Here is a 16543-nt window from a genome sequence, read left to right as displayed (position 1 = left end):
GTCAAGGGTGGCTTGGTTCAGGGACAGGCATCCTGACTCCTGCATGATCCCTGGGCTGCAGAAACAGTGATCCAGGCCCTCTGTCACCATCCCCATCTCTTCCAATATTGTTTTGTTCTGTTTTATCCTTTTCCAATGCTGCCTCATCCAATCATATTTGGGCTTGAGTTTATTATTTCTTTAGGGTGTAGTTCCATTTTTCTTTCACCACCTCTCAGTTTGTTTCTGGAGGGATTTTGTATCCTTTTAGGCTGAATCTCTGACTTTATTCCTTCTGGAAGACTTCATTAAGATATCCTAAAACCCCTTGTGCCAGGGGTTGTTAAACTACAGCCCATGGGCCAAATCTGACCCACAGCCTATTTTTGTATGGCTCACAAGTTAAGAATTTTTTTTTTTAACACTTCTAAGGGGTTGGAAAAAACAAAACCAAACAAGAAGAATATGCAGTGGAGCTCATATGTATCCCACAAAGCCTAAACTATTTACTACCCGACACTTTTAAATAATTAATTAATTAATTAATTAATTTTTTGGCTGTGCTGTGTCTTCGTCGCTGTGGGCAGGCTTTCTCTAGTTGTGGTGAGTGGGGGCTACTCTTCGTTGTGGTGCGTGGGCTTCTCATCGCGGTGGCTTCTCTTGTTGTGGAGCATGGGCTCTAGGAGTGCGGGCTCAGTAGTTGTGGCTTGCAGGCCCTAGAGTGTAGATTCAGTAGTTGTGGTGCACGGGCTTAGTTGCTCCGTGGCATGTGGGATCTCCCCGGACCAGGGCTTGAATCCGTGTCCCCTGCATTGGCAGGTGGATTCTCAACCACTGCACCACCAGGGAAGTCCCCGACCCTTTTTCTTAACAGAAAAAAATTTACTGACCCCTGCCTTATGCAGTCATTTGCATTAATAGCATCATTGGATGCCTGAGTCTTAATGGCCCCTGGGGGAGCCCAACCTTTCCATTTTACAGGTGAAGATCAGAGAGGGTGACCAGAAGTCACTCAGATGAATCAGCCCCAGAGCTGGGACCAGAACCCAGGTCTCATGAGGCCAAAGGCAATGCTCTTTCTACTATCTCACCCTTCCCCCTCCCTAAGACACTGTCCTTTCTGGGAATACCCTCTCCATGGTCCTTATCACAACTTGCACTGCTGTGACAGTGTCCCGGTGGTGCTGAGTTTCTTCTTTCTTCATGTATTTTCATAAAGTGAGGGCCTAAGTTTATTGCATTCAACCCTCTTCATCCTATTCTCAAGTATCTTGTTTAAACCACTTGACAAAATCATCTTGACAAATTGTTAGCACTTCACTCGAATACTTCCAGCAGAAACTTACCCCAGTGGTGCTATTTCCATCTCTGGACAGTTCTGATGGTGAGGAAATTCTTCCTGGTACTGAGCTCAGATCTGACGTTCTGGAGCTTCTCCCAGACATCACATTGTACACCTTAAATATATACAATTTTTATTTGTCAAATATATCCCAATAAAGCTGGAAAAATTTTGTAATTTAATAACACAAAGTAAAAAATTTGTAAGGGCTGTGAATGAGGTATAGATGGAGTTTGCTAGATGTTCACAGGAGAGAGAGATTATTTTGGGGGGGGGTTGGCGGGGAGGCTGTAGGGGAGGAGGTGTGGGGGAGTGTCTGGTAAGGTTTCATGGGGAAGGTAGTGTTTGAGGGGCCTTGAAAGATGGGTATGCAGGAGATGAGGGTATGAACATTCCAGAGAGGAAAAGCCTCTGTACAGATACACCTCTCCTCACCTTTTCTCCATCCCCGATATCTTTGCTGAATTGTCCAGCTTCCTACTTAGTCTTTACACTAACATTCTTCCTCTAAGCTCTTCATTTCTGAGACCAACTTGGAAGTGTTATGTCTGGTCTCCGTACCGTCTTTTCCTGTCCCTCCAACCATGCCTGGAGGGTATCAACCTGCTTCGACTTCAGAATGACCTTCAGAATGGTCTAGCCCTGACCAACTGCCAGAACCTGATTCCTTGGAACTTATTTTTGTTTCAGCCCTAGCTACCTCCCCTGCTTCTTGGGGCTCTTGGTCCCCTTGCTATTCCCAGAAAAACCACTATAGAGGCCCTAAGACTATGACCTATGGAAGGCTCCCTGCCAGGGGTCCAGAAAGATCTGAGCTATGCTCTCCCTGGCACTGCCTAGCGCACAGGGAGCTCAACAAATCTGTGTTAATTGTCTGTCAAATATAGGTTCCTGCCTCCGTCTTCTGAGCTCCAAGGAAGTAGGAATGTGGAAGTGTTTCAGAAAGTGAAGTGGGTTGAAGAAAGTGCAAGTATATAGGGGATGGGGTTGGTCCTCTTGGCTGGCAAGGTTACTCTGTTCTAGTTTTCTATTAAATTTTTGACACTTCCTCCCCAGGCCATGTTTTCCACTAATCGTGGGACTGTTGGAGGCTTCTTCCTGGCAGGACGAAGTATGGTGTGGTGGCCGGTAAGTTTTCTCTGAAATACTATTTGCTGAACTATGATACTTCCCATAGGAGGCCATTTTCTTGTTGGCTTTGGGTGATGGTGATTCTTTCTTCCTGCCTTAGATCCCTGATAATGGGTCACCTGCTCTCCAGGTCTCTGGGCACCCTTAATCTTTTGCGGTAAGGGAATAGCCTTTAAATAAATAACACTTGGAATTTTTCCAAGGGATAAACAGAGGAAAGACTTCACAAGGAGGACAGTGTGGAGAAGCAAAAAGAGCACACAGTCCGAGGTGATCTTGGGCAAGTCTGAGATTCCACTTCTCTTTCTATAAAATGGGAGTTGGTAATATTTGCCTTCCAGGAGTATGATGAGAAGCGGAGACTGCTTGTGGGGTGGAAACTCAATAAATAGTAGCTCTTTTGCTACCTTTTTGCTACTTTAAGACCCACAGAGGAGAGACTTTATCTCTCCTATCTCAGGAGCGTAACACAGTGCCTGATACACAGGAGGCCCTCAATAAACATTTGTAGAGTGGCTGGAGAAGGAGCCCCCTACTGTCCCCAGTTACAGTTTTCCTCATCTCTTGATGGATTTTGTATTTTGTATAAATGTGAGGTGTTTTCCCTGACACTTGCACATAGGCAGAAGTATCCCAATCAAAGGACATGTGCATGGGTGGAAGAGAAACTGGAAGGGCCCTTCCATCCTAACAGCACAGGGCTCTGCTGGGTTATCAGTCAGCCCAATGATTATTTCAATCCAGAGTTCTCATCGAAACTACTGGTTGACCAGATTGGCCAAATTGTGAAATTCTTTGGGCGTAAGATACAAGCAGGACTGGCTGGTGAAAGGGGCAGGGGTAATGAAGTGTACATACAATGAGAAGAGAGAGACAGCTATGGAAGAAGAGAAGCAAAAAAGTGGAGGCTGTCACTGTCGTATACACAGAACAGAGGGAAGGTAGGAGGAAATCATGCCACTTCCTGCACTTGGCCTTTGATCAGCTATTTGGGGATGGATTTTAATAATTGGCATCTTCACAGTTGCTAATGTTATCCCTGAAGTCACTTCTGCTTTACCCTTGGCCAAGAATACTGGGCAGATGCTGACTCCTGTGGTGAGTCCCTCATGGTGGTCTCTCCTGACACATTTTATCTTCTCATGCTTTGGACTTTGGTGCTTTCCTAAAAGCTGGTGTTGGATAGGCAGCTCTGATCGCAAAGTTCAAGGCAAGGTTGGAGTAGTCCCTGTAGAACTGCACTGTCTGATATGATAGCCACTAATCACATTGGCTTTTTAAATTGAAATTAAAATAAGATAAAAAATTTATTTCCTCAGTCACACTAGCCATATTTCAAGTGCTTAATAGCTACATGTAGATGGTAGCCACCATATTGGACACTGCAGATCTAGAACATTTCCATCATTTTAGAAAGTTCTATTGGACAGTGCTGCTCTACAGATTTCACAGCCAAGGCTGGCATGAAATCTCAGTGGACTTGAGATTTTCTGAATTAGAAAACTGAATAGGACCTTGAAGTTTACTTTAGTTGTTTGGAAACCAGTGTACCCCCACCCCATCTAATGCTTCAGTGCCCCCAAGAGTAAGCCTGCCATGTGTTCATCCAGCCTTGGTTTGCATCCTGACCTCTTTTCTCTTCCTTCCTCCCTCTTTAACAGGAAACTCATATCTCTTCATGTAAACTTTCTAGGGCTGATTTATTGGGGATAAGGCCTTAGCTTCCAATCTCTGGGTCTTGGAGAAGCCAACAAGAAGGCAGAGGCATGGGGCAGAACCACCCGTAGGAGATATACATTTTGGGCTAGGCCTGGGAACACATCACATCTTAACCAGTGATGATGTCTTTCTTCCTGATGGCACCTGGGTTTGGGTCTGGGCTGAGAGTTGGGTGATGAGAGGATTAGCCCCACCCAAAACAGGTAAGTTTCAATGGTTCATGTGGGGTTTCCGGTGGGTGTTGTTTTCCTTACTCATGTCTTGGATTATTCTAACCAACAGAGAAACATGGCATCATTCCGCTTTTGTGCAGAAGTTCCTGCTTCCTTGATGAGGCTGAAATTTGACTTTTCTTCCTCCAACAACAGTTTCCATCTAAGGTTTCACGAGATTACATTAATCGTTCGTAAACCTGCCCATGTATCTGAGTCACCTGGATGTGCTTTCTAAAAATACATATTCCTGGGCTTCCCTGGTGGCGCAGTGGTTGAGAATCTGCCTGCTAATGCAGGGGACACGGGTTCGAGCCCTGGTCTGGGAAGATACCACATGCCACGGAGCAGCTGGGCCCGTGAGCCACAACTACTGAGCCTGCGCGTCTGGAGCCTGTGCCCCGCAACGGGAGGGGCCGCGATAGTGAGGGGCCCGCGCACCGCGATGAAGAGCGGTCCCTGCACCGCGATGAAGAGTGGCCCCCGCTTGCCGCAACTAGAGAAAGCCCTCGCACGAACCGAAGACCCAACACAGCCAAAAATAAATAATAAAAAATAAATAAATAAAAATAAAAATAAAAATAAAAATACATATTCCTGGGCCTCACTCCAGACCTACTAGATTAAAAAACCTTGGAAGAGGGCCCCAAGAATCTGCATTTAAAAAAAGCTTCCCAGGTGCTTTTGATGGTCAGACAGGCTTGATAATCACTGGTTTGGGTAGACTCTTCCCTATCTGGTCAGATTTACTGAGAATATCAACATCTATTTGGGATCCTGGCAAGGGGGATTCTTTTTTTTTTTTTTAAATAGTAATCTTTTTATTTATTTATTTATTTATTTATTTTTATATTTATTTTTGGCTGTGTTGGGTCTTTGTTTCTGTACGAGGGCTTTCTCTAGTTGCGGCAAGCGGAGGCCACTCTTCATCGCAGTGCGCGGGCCTCTTCACTATCGCGGCCTCTCTTGTTGCGGAGCACAGGCTCCAGACGTGCAGGCTCAGTAGTTGAGGCTCACGGGCCTAGTTGCTCCGCGGCATGTGGGATCTTCCCAGACCAGGGCTCGAATCCGTGTCCCCTGCATTAGCAGGCAGATTTTCAACTACTGCACCACAAGGGAAGCCCCTGCAAGGGGGATTCTTGAATGGGGATACAATGACCTCTAAGTCCCTCCCAACTCTGAAAATGCTCTAATTCTAGAAAATTCTAGAGTAGAATGAGTATGGGCTTTGAAGTCAGCTCATCTGACCTGCCTCATTTACTAGTTGTATGACCTTGGGGAAGTCACTGAACTTCCCTGAGCTTCAGTTTCTCCCTCTATAAAACAGGAGAATAATATGTACTTTGGAGGGTTCTTGTCAGGATTAAATGAGATTATGCATGTGCAGCACTCAGCACTGTGCTTGGCAGGTGCTCAGTAAATGGGAACATTAACAAATGGAAGGAAGGTTAAGAGTGTCAGGGCAACGCCCCAGCTGGCACTTGTCTGGTGCCCAGTAAATGGAAGCTAGCATTTATGTGAAGATATTGCTACCACATCACTTAAATTTAACTTTCACATTGACTGTGTGAGTATATGAACACGATTTATATGTAATTTATTTATACTACTGTAAGTCATCAATTCCAGCTACACATTGACCACATTTTTACAGTTCTGAGATTGACTGTGTCTGACAGTCAGTGGCATGCCATACTTTAAGTGGCAGTGTTTTTTCTTTCTTCGTGCTCCGTGGTATGTCTTAACAATAGTTGGTGTTTTTGATTCAGTTAAGTATGGTTATATTCTAAGGTAGTAGTTTTTATCTTTTATTTATTTATTTTACATCTTTATTGGAGTATAATTGCTTTACAATGTTGTGTTCGTTTCTGCTGTATAACAAAGTGAATCAGCTATATGTATACATATATCCCCATATCCCCTCCCTCTTGCGCCTCCCTCCCACCCTCCCTATCCCACCCCTCTGGGTGGTCACAAAGCACAGAGCTGATCTCCCTGTGCTGTGCAGCTGCTTCCCACTAGCTATCTATTTTACATTTGGTAGTGTATATATGTCAGTGCTACTTTCTCACTTCGTCCCAGCTTACCCTTCCCCCTCCCTGGTAGCAGTCTTTAAAAATATGTTCACTACAACTCTTAGGCGCTGTAGAAATGCCTCAGGGGTGCCCTCACTCTCCTTCCCAGCAACCCATCTTTTATTTATTTTATATGAGGGGAATCTGCTAAGATTTTGTTTGAGGGCAAGGTTCTGCTGACTTACAAAATTTAAAAACTGCTCATTTAGAAGAAAAATAAGCATGATGATTTCCATCCTAAAATTTAAAATGATTTTAAAACTATTGTAGTACACACTTGAAAGAACAACAAAGCATGTAAGAAAATGCAAATCAAACTACTTTCTCTCCAGAATTGAAAAATAGTTTAAACTGCATCAAAACTATATTTCAGAAAGAATATATTTCTTTCTTTTTTTTTTAAATGGATATGGCTGCCTTCTGCAGTCCCCAAATTGGGACGTGTGGTTTGACCAGTTCAATTGCACTTCTGGGTGCAAAGGAGAAGCACGTGCGTGGGAAATATGGGGCACCCCCCCAAGGTTTTAGGGACATTTGAGGGACCCACACCCTGGTGGGGAGGAGAGGTTTGGGGACCTCTCTTGGGTGGATGTGTGCCTCTCCCAGCCGTCCTTGTCCTCGCTCAAGCCATTGTGCTGATGTTGGCCAGGCTGGAGGGGATCCTTCTGGGTGAGCATTGAGAGAAAAATACCTGAATAGGTAGTGCAGATAATTGGGACCTGCCAAGACATTCTGTATTTTCTTTCTTTCTTTCTTTTTTTTTTTTTTGGCCGCGGGGCATGCGGGATCGTAGTTCCCTGACCAGGAATAGAACCCGTGCCCCCTGCACTGGAAGTGCAGAGTCTTAACCACTGGACTGCCAGGGAATTCACAAAACTATGCTTCTAAATTTCCCTTTGGATTAAAATACAAAGTCAGTTTAAGCCTGTCATTGGTCTATAAATTTATAACCAGAATATCTGCCCTCAAATGTGCTGGCCCAAGGAGGACATCACAGGGGCCACAGGCTCTTGGAGCTGACATTTCTCTCAGCCTCCAAGGGGACACTTTTCCTCCTTCATCTGCCTTTAGCCCTGTTGCTTTGTGCTGTAGAATGCGTGAGCAACCAGAGAAGCTTCGGAAAGATAGTCCCAGGGGATTTTTAGGAGGAAAGGACTTGTATTGACCTTGGATTGATACACCTGAGGCCCCAAGGGCTTGGATAGTCACCCATGAGAAAAGCAGGTGGAAATCGGAGCTCATAAAATCTGAAAGAAGATTGGATAAAGGAGACGCCAGTTGGGGGGCATTCCTGGGGGCTTCAGTGACTTTGAATGCGGCAGTTGTGACCTGTAACAGGTGGAGATCTAGGCACTCTGGAAAAAGACCCCGTTCCTAAAAAGTTAATGAGGCCAAGAGGGAGAAATAGTTTGTGCTTGGCCTAGGGATAGAAGTGAGGGACCATTGGGAGGAGGAGCAAGGACTCCAGGGCTGGGTAAAGGAAGGTCAGCTCACAAAGAGGGCCAGGCAGGGAGGGCCCCAGAAACCTGAGTCACATTGAGGCAAGCCAAGCCAACTGAGAAACACGAAACCTCGTGAGTAAAATGAAACCTTATGTAATTGCGGGCTGGCACCATGGTTTGGTGCCTTTGATGAACAACTGCCTGGATGCTGTGCTGTAATGATTCTTTGAGGATGTGGGAGACGTGAAAGCAGGAAAGTGAGCTTTGAAGGGGAAATTCTCCATGCCTTGGCTAGTGGCAGCAGAAATTACTCAGAGAGATAGAGCTCCAGGTACACAGCCCCACGGAGAACTTTTGTTTTGGAAGAGAGTTTGGTCACACCAGTCAGGACCACTGGCAGAGCCAGGTCCATGGGAGCAGCGAGCACAACAGGGCTGAGCCAACCCTTCAACAACACCCAAGGCATTTTCAAACACTTAAGAAGTAAGTATTCTAAAGGGAATGGGGACCTCACAAGGAGCCAGAGGACTTGCTTTGTCCTAGATTTGTGACGTCAGGCAAATCATCAGCCTCTCTGAGTCTCAAGAGAGTCTCCTCAGTGTGCGAAACAGTAAGATTGAGATCTCAAAGCCTCTTCCAGGACTAAAATGCTGAGATTTCACACCACAGAGGAAGGAACAAGCATGGGGGAAATGGGTGTGTACATGCGAACCAGTCCATCGCCAGTGGAAATGTGATGGCTGTGTGTCTCTCAATAGCCAGTTTCTTTCCTTCCTTTACTATTAAAGAATCATCAGAGAGGAGTATATCACAGTGGTTTAGGTCACGGGTTGACAAACTTTCTTTGCAGAGGCCCACAGAGTAAATATCTCTGTCACAACTACTAAACTCTGCTGCTGTAGCATGAAAGCAGCCATGGACAATACATAGATGGATGGGCATGGCTGTGTTCCAGTAAAACTCTATTTATAAAAACAGGAGGATGGCCAGATTTGGCCCATAGGCTCTAGTTTGTTGACCTCTTGTTCAGGTCTGGGCCAGGCTGCTTGGGTTCAAATGCAGCCTCTGCCCCTTACTAGCTGTGTGACCCTGTTTGAGTTACTTAACATCTGTGTGCCTTACATTTGTTTTCATATAACAGAGATAACAGTAGTTACTTGAGGTTGTTGTGAGGATGCACACTCAGTCTCAGAACAAAACCTGGCACACAAACTCTCAGGTTTAGCTATTGTTCTTTTTTCAATCATCTATCTGATTGAATCCTCAGTGATCCAGCAAGAATGATGATTAACCCCATGGGTTGCCCAAGTTCACACAAGATAACAGCAGAGCTAGGGTTCTCCCTGTTCTTCTGGTTACTCACGTCTCTTTTTCCTTATCCTTTGAGATGGAAATTTATGAGATCTATAGGTACAGTCTACAGGTTTCTCTGAAAACCAAGACATTCTTTCATTTAGGTTTGACCAGAGACCCTGATGGAAATTTTCTCTGAGGAAAGAGGACAGCTTCTCATACTTCTTAGACTCTTTTGAGTAAAATGTATCTGATTAAGTCTCTGAAACCTAATGATCAGATCAAAGTTCAGCCACTTAGGATGCTACTGGAGTGGCCACCGGGAGGCCTGGAAGAGGCTGGCAGGCCTAAGACCTAGGTGAGAACTCATGAATGAGAGAGGAAGAGCAGGAACAAGGTGAATGGACCCAGGAGAGGCAGAGAGCTCGCCAAGGGAGCAAGGGTCGGGAAGATGTGAGATGGGAGACAGACAAGTACTTGACCTTCATAAGCCTGGGTGGAAGTGACTGCCAAGTCCAGGTGGCCCTGTCTTCCTGCTTTGATTGCATGTAGCTGTGTGTGCTTTCATTTGTCCCAGGGTTGAGCCTGTGTTTTTCTTAATCTTTTTTTTTTTTTTAATCTCTTCCACCACCTAGTCCAGGGCCTTGCATCTAGTATGTGCTGAATTAAAGGAATGAGAGGGAGAAGAGGGATATGTCCCCAGACCCTCATACTGGATCCCTTTGTTGATGTCACCTGAGCCGTCAGCCTGCATTCTCCTCTCTGATGCAGTGACCACACTGTGTAGGCGGTGGAAAGAATTCAGGAGGTTAGGAGGGTGCTGAGTCCAAGTGAAAGGCTGCTTCCAGCAGTGCTCCACGTTTCTGTTCCTATGTACACAGAACATTTTTTTCTTTAGGTTTTTTTTTTTTTTTCTTGGCTCATGGTAGTAAAACTGGAAAACCAAGCCTGGCCCTAATCAGAGTGCCTGATTTCAGCCCAGATTGGACTCCTTGGTAAAGTCTGGTGTGGCCGTGCTTCCTCACTATCTCAAACATTTGGTTTCTCTCAGTTTAAGTCAAGATTTTGCAAAACTTGTCAGTTCCCATATATCTGTGTCTCCTTTGTGGTGAGAGTTTTTTGCTTAGCATGCCAGTGACTGCCTTACTCTTGAAGGACCAGTTCTTTCTCTTCCTCCTCCTCTTTCTTCTCTTCCTTCTCCTCCTCTTCCTCCCCTCTGCTTTCCTCCTCCTTTTGCTCTCTCCCCCTCATCCTTCCCTCTCTCTCTCTCTTTGGTGGACCCATTTCCCTCCAATTCTTCAAGGCTTGGTCTCCTCTGAGGAGTTTCTCTGATTCATGCACAGGCACTCACCATCCCATGTGTCCTTTGTGTTCCAAGGCCTCAGTTGACTGGTGTGTAGCCAAGTTCCTGTCATCTAGTTTATACCTAAACTCCTGGCTTCTCCTTTCCCTCTGGCTGTCTTCCCAGCATTCTCTAACACATTAGCACTTCTGCCAACAGAGAAAGGGAAAAGTAAGTTATAATCAATATCTCTAGTTGGTTGAGGTCAGAAGAGTGCTGAAACTATCAGCCATGATGAAGTCTTTGGATTGTTCATGTTAGAAATGTGTCTGGGCTTTCCCTGTCTACCAGTGGCATGGCACATTTTGAGTTGGCTGCAGCTATATGTTTGTTTTGGATGAACTGTATGCGAGGGAGGTGATTTGGAGTTGGGGTTAAGAGCATAGGCTCTGGAGCCAGGCTGCCTTGGTCTTAACCCCAGTTCCATCCATTCCTATCTCTGTGGCCTTGGCTGAGTTACTTACCCTCTCCTGACTCAGTTTCCTCAACTTCAAAATAGAGGTCATAGCACCTACCTCACAGGGTTGTTTTGAGGATTAAAGTAGTTAATACATGTAAATCTCTTAGAATAGTATACAGTTAGTACTACCCAAGTTGGACATTCTTATCATCATCATCATCATTGTCCTTATTATTGTATCTCATCTCCAGATCTTCCTTCTTTTTATTTATCTATTTATTTAGCTGCGCCAGGTCTTAGTTGCGGCAAGCGGGATCTTCACTGCTGCAGGCGGGATCTTCATTGAGGCATGCGGGATCTTTAGTTGCAGCACGCGAACTCTTAGTTGCGGCATGTGGGATCTAGTTCCCTGACCAGGAATCTAACCCAGGCCTCCTGCACTGGGGGCGCAGAGCCTTAGCCACTGGACCACCAGGGAAGTCCCCAGATGCTGCTTCTTAAAGTGTGAATTCAATCATTTATCCATATATGCATTGCTATTATTTCATTCTACATTTACATATTGATTATCTTCTATGTGCCACATTCTGTGTTAGGTGCTGGCATATATTTGTGTGTGTGTGTGTGTGTATGTGTGTGTGACACACATTCTTACAAAATGTATCTGAAATTTCAAATAGTGGTGAGGATTAAGAAGGAAATGTGTTTGAGTCTTTATGTACATAAGAGGATCAGGGAAGGCCTTTCTGAGGACTGGGCATTTAGGTTGAGCTCTGAAAGATGAGAAGGAGGCAGCCATGGGAAGACTGGGGGAAGAGCGATCCAAGCAGAAGGAACAGAATTGTCAAAGGCCTGAGGTGAGGAGGAGCCTTGGATACTTGGGAACTGAAAGAGGGCCAGCATAGGGGAGAGACCATGCATATTGATCAGGCCCTTCAGGTGAGCGACCCTGAGTTGTTGATCATCCCAAGGATGAGCCCGTCTGAGCTGGTGAGAGGGTTGGTCGTCAGCCTCCTTGACCTATAAATGCCAACAGAAGACCTCACCCCCCTTTTGTGCCAACAGCCTGTGGGAAGATGCCAGCTTTGGCAGTGGTTTCCTGATTTCACGCCCCTTTGGCTGTTGGGGCAAAGAGAGAGTTCATGAAGATAATAAGTGAAAGGCCACCATTGTCCGTTTTGAGCTGACATAGGGTAAACAGAGATTATGATGACTCTGGAGAACACCTGTGTCTAAATATTTACGAGTCTCTGAAATTAAATAGCCTGAATATGTGAGCCCCACCTTCTCTTCTGTCCCAATCCAGGAAATGTCATTCCCTAAGAGATGGCAAGGGTCAAAGATTAAACCTTTTCAAACTTCCCCTGTGAAAAGATTCCTTACTAAGGGAACCAAGATGTTAATTAATTAATTAATCAATTTATTTATTTTTAGTTTGGAAAATAGAGTCACTTTTTATTAATACATGTTATTTTTTGTTATCATATAATAAGTCTATTATTGTTATTTTAAATGATTTCATAAGTACATATTCTTTCAATTTCTCATTTTATAGCTCCAATATAAATATAGATAGATATAATCCTCATAAGCTCTTTGGAGTCTTTAAAATTTTTTTATTTTATTTTATTTGTTTTGTATTTTATTCTATTTTATATTTTTATACAGCATGTTCTTATTAGTTATCTATTTTATACATACTGGTGTATATATGTCAATCCCAATCTCCCAATTCATCCCACCACCACCACCTGCCCCAAGATATTAATTTAGATTAAAGACCAGTTCACCAGAGGATGAGGGAAGTATCGGAAATACAAGTGTGATGCAGATACACACATGCTGTTCCTGAATTTACAATGAGTCGATGAGGTGGGTTGGGGGGTCTGACTGCATTGTGCCCCTTCAGGGAAGTTCAGAAGGGAATGTCTGGGGAGGAAGGGGGACAGACAGCGTGGTGCTCTGGCCTCTTCTTCTGTCCCTTGGGCATCGGTCACATTGGGCTGTGGGACCTTGGGCAAATCACGTCACTGCTCTGATCCTCAGACTTCTTACCTGTAAAATGAAGATGAGAACAATATGCACTTCACAGACTGTTGTGAGCATGATCAGATAAGGTGAATGAAGTGCCTGGCCCAACACTTGGCCTCCAAGGAGGCACTGTAAGTTAGTCATCCTCTCTCCCTTTCTTTTTCTCCTAGGATGGAGCTCTCAAAGTGTGGTATCCACAGCAGCAGCAGCAAAAAAAAAAAAAACAAAAAACTTGGGTTCTTGTTAGAAATGCAAAATTTCCAACCCCAACCTCGACCAGTGTATCAGAAACTTGAGGGGATGGGGCTCAGCCATCTGTGGTTTAGCAAATCTTCCAGGTGATTCTGACTAGGGTTGCCAGATTTAGCAAATAAAAATACTGGCTGGCCAGCTAACTCTGAATTTCAGACAGTGAATGCTTTTTTAGTATAAGTATGTATCACGCAATATTGGCACATAGTTTTACTAAAAAATGCATTCTTTTATCTGAAATTCAGATTTAAGTGGACATCCTGTATTTTGAGTGTAGATTGTGGTGCATGCCAAAGTTTGAGAACCACTGTCTGAGGATATCTCGAGGGAGGCATGCAGCACAGCCCAGAGGAGTGGAGAGGAGGCCCTGAGATATCCTGGTAGCATTCCTTAAAGGAAAGACAGAAGCTGAGAACAGGAAGCCATCTCCAGAGCTCTGGACATTCTGGGTGTTATATGATCCATTAACAAAGAAAGTCGTTCCCTGAAATTAGCTGAGTGCATTTTCCATTTAAGCTACAAAGATCTTGCTCCCTCCAAGAGAAAATGACCACTCTGTCTAAGGAAATTCAGGGAACTCCATCAAAACACGGGCTATGTAAAAGCATCATTAATATTTCTTCTGAATAGTATGGCTTTGTGGGGTAAAACTTTCCTAAAGATTTCTCACGTGTCACTTCATTTAAGCCAGAGAACACCCTTGTGAAATAGGCTAAGAAGTATTCTTATCCTCAGTTTATAGTGGAGAAAACTGAGGCTCAGGGTAGTAACGTGACTTGCTCAAGGTCACATAATTTGTCCTGGCAGAGCCAAGAATTATTTTTCTTTGGCTGCACCACATGGCTTGTGGGATCTTAGTTCCCCTACCAGGGATTGAACCTGGGCCCTCGACAGTGAAAGCGCAGAGTCCTAACCACTGGACCAAGATTAGAACCGGGTGGGAATCCTCTCAGTGTGCTTAATAGGAGGGGAAGAAGAGGGGGTGGGGGGCAGGCACACCGTTTAACTGTGCTTTCAAGGCATATACAGGGCACTGTTTTTTCAATCCAGTGGCTACCTCTGATGGTAAAGCTAGGGACACACACAGAGCCATTGTCTGTTGCTTTAGGCAATTCTTGACTCTTCAGCTAGTGGTCCTGAGTGTTCACATACTATCTTACTTTGCTAAGGGTGTGGAAGTAAAGAAAAAATGAATGTGTAAACTTGAATCACTTTCTTCCTCTGGGCTTTAATTTTGTTTTCATTTGAAAGAATAGGGTTGACTTTAATTATTTCCAAGGTAATCCCTGCTCTAACATCAGATGACTGAGTGTTGGCAAGTAATAAGCTTTCCCATATATTTCCTATTTTCTATTTTATGTCATATAAAACATAATTTTCAATTAGCATTCAATGATATTTTCATGTCTTTTTCTACAACCCCAGAAACAAATACATAACTTCCCTGCATGCTTTGTTCTGAGACTTCAGGCTCTACAAGTTAATCTGAGACCACCCTGGAATTGTTGCCCTTTATTGTTAAAGGTTTTAAAGAATTGTGTTCTGATTATAAAATTACACAAACTCATTTTGGGAAATTTAGAAAAATACAAAAACACACTTACTGTTTTCTTTTCCAGAGATAATCACTGCTTAATTTGGATATCTCTGTCTCTATATCTGCCTATCTATCTTTAAAAATTTGGGGATCATATGGTATATAACTTTGTATGTTTTTTTTATTTGACATTTTTGTGACAATCATCTCCTCATAACAAATTCTTCAAAGCTATAATTTTAAAGGCAGTGTAATATTTCATCCTAAGTATGTACCTTAATTTATCCAGTGGTTTTCCCATTGTTGGTCATTGATGTTGTTTCCAACTTTCCTGTATTGTAAATAAGGTGGCATTGAACATACTAAGGAAATCCTTAAGAATAAGTCTTTCTCTGCATCTCTGATAATTTCTTAAGATAGAATACTAAAAGTAGGATCGTATGGTGGAAGGAGATGATCTTTGGATTTGTGCCAACAAACTGCTTTCCAGAATTACATTTCTATCAGAACTATATGGGAGAGACTATTTACTTGCCAATACCAAATATTATCATTTAAAATTTTTTGCCTATTTGATGGACTAACCCTCAAGGTCGGATCCCCCTTGAGGTCTTGGTCTCACTAACACTGAGCTTACAGGTCACCCTTTTGACATCTCAGAGCAGTTTAGAGTCTCTAATCAGCCCCACTGTCTTTAACGGGCCCCGTGTGGGCCTGGCAGGACAGGTTTATTGCCTCTTCCTCAGGAGAGAGCCATCCTTGGCATGTCCCCATTAAGAGTCCCGACTCCATGCAGCCAGTGGGAATAAATGCAACTCAAAGGCATTTGGTCACCATGGTTCCTGTCGTTTCCTCAAGAGGAGACTCCAAGGATTTGCTGTCACTCACCCACCCACTCACTCACTCACTCAGCAGACTTTTACTGAGTGCTTGCCATGTGCAAGAAAGGTCCTATGCTAAGTGGAAGCAGAAATGCTCTTCAAGAGCTAGAGGATATTTGGGGGACAACACTTGTACGGAAGCAGTTACCAAAATAGGGCCTGACAGGCACCAGGAGAGTGCAACAGACGACAGGTGGGGTAAGAGGTCAGAGGAGGAAGAGATTGGCTCTGGAAGGTGTCAGCAGAGAGATGGGACTGGGCTTCCCTTTGGTCACTGGGACAGTGTTTTTGCAGGTAGAGCTTGATGGAGAGGGAGTTCCAAGCAGAAGGAAATGGTGTAAACAAAAGCAGGAGGCAGGAAAGCCCAGGGCATATCCAGGAGGCTGGGTCTGTGTGATTTAGCTAGAGCATACAGGACTTGGAAGAGTGTGGAGGGGCTTCTGGGATTGGAGAAGGAGGATGAGGCTAGATTGCAGAGACCCTTGAGAGCCTGTAATTCCTCTTCCCATTTTCATGCCATGGCAGGGCAGAGGAGCCCTCCAGTCAGCAATATTTATTGACTCTGGTGGTTGAGGTCACGCTCTGGGAAGTCTTATAACCCCCTCTCTTGAGGAGACAAATTGTGGAAGGATTTCCCACAAAGCCTTTGAGTGGCTTCTGTAGACTTCCGTATGAAATGTCTCAGTAACTTTGCTATGGCATGAGGATACTCTGGAAGTCTTTATTCAACTGAGCCTGCCGGGTCTGGGGTTCACCAGTGAGACTCGTCAAAGCTTGTTTCAGTCCATGTGCTATATGTTGGCATGTAGAGAAGTGACAGTGTCTCCCACTGGGTGGCCCAAATGCCATGGTAAACTCCGGAAGTTCAGTAGGGGATTTTGGAGAGAGAGCCTCTTTCACCCCAAAC

At 44.4% G+C, this 16543-nt stretch overlaps 2 protein-coding genes across 7 annotated transcripts in view; one reads left to right on the top strand and one right to left on the bottom strand.

The window, feature by feature from the left end:
• The window catches only part of SLC5A1 (solute carrier family 5 member 1), a 140272-nt gene that overhangs the window by 65440 nt on the left and 58289 nt on the right, over nucleotides 1–16543 (top strand). For all 6 annotated transcript variants that reach the window (XR_009497373.1, XR_009497372.1, XM_059895487.1 and 3 more), the window contains one exon: nucleotides 2378–2449. Coding sequence is in view for 4 of the 6 variants with exons in the window: in XM_059895487.1 (XP_059751470.1) it covers nucleotides 2378–2449 (72 nt within the window). In the remaining 2 variants the exon portion in view is untranslated. The remainder of the gene's footprint in view (nucleotides 1–2377; nucleotides 2450–16543) is intronic.
• LOC132348188 (unconventional myosin-XVIIIb-like) overlaps nucleotides 12645–16543 on the bottom strand; it is a 102590-nt gene continuing 98691 nt past the window's right edge. The window contains exon 6 of the mRNA XM_059895490.1: nucleotides 12645–12990. The gene's annotated coding sequence lies outside the window, so the exon portion shown is untranslated. The remainder of the gene's footprint in view (nucleotides 12991–16543) is intronic.

Source organism: Balaenoptera ricei, chromosome 14 (genome assembly GCF_028023285.1).
Source record: "Balaenoptera ricei isolate mBalRic1 chromosome 14, mBalRic1.hap2, whole genome shotgun sequence".
Classification (NCBI taxonomy): Eukaryota; Metazoa; Chordata; class Mammalia; order Artiodactyla; family Balaenopteridae; genus Balaenoptera; species Balaenoptera ricei.
Note: the sequence above shows the minus strand (reverse complement) of the source record. Positions and strands in the feature narration are given on the sequence as shown.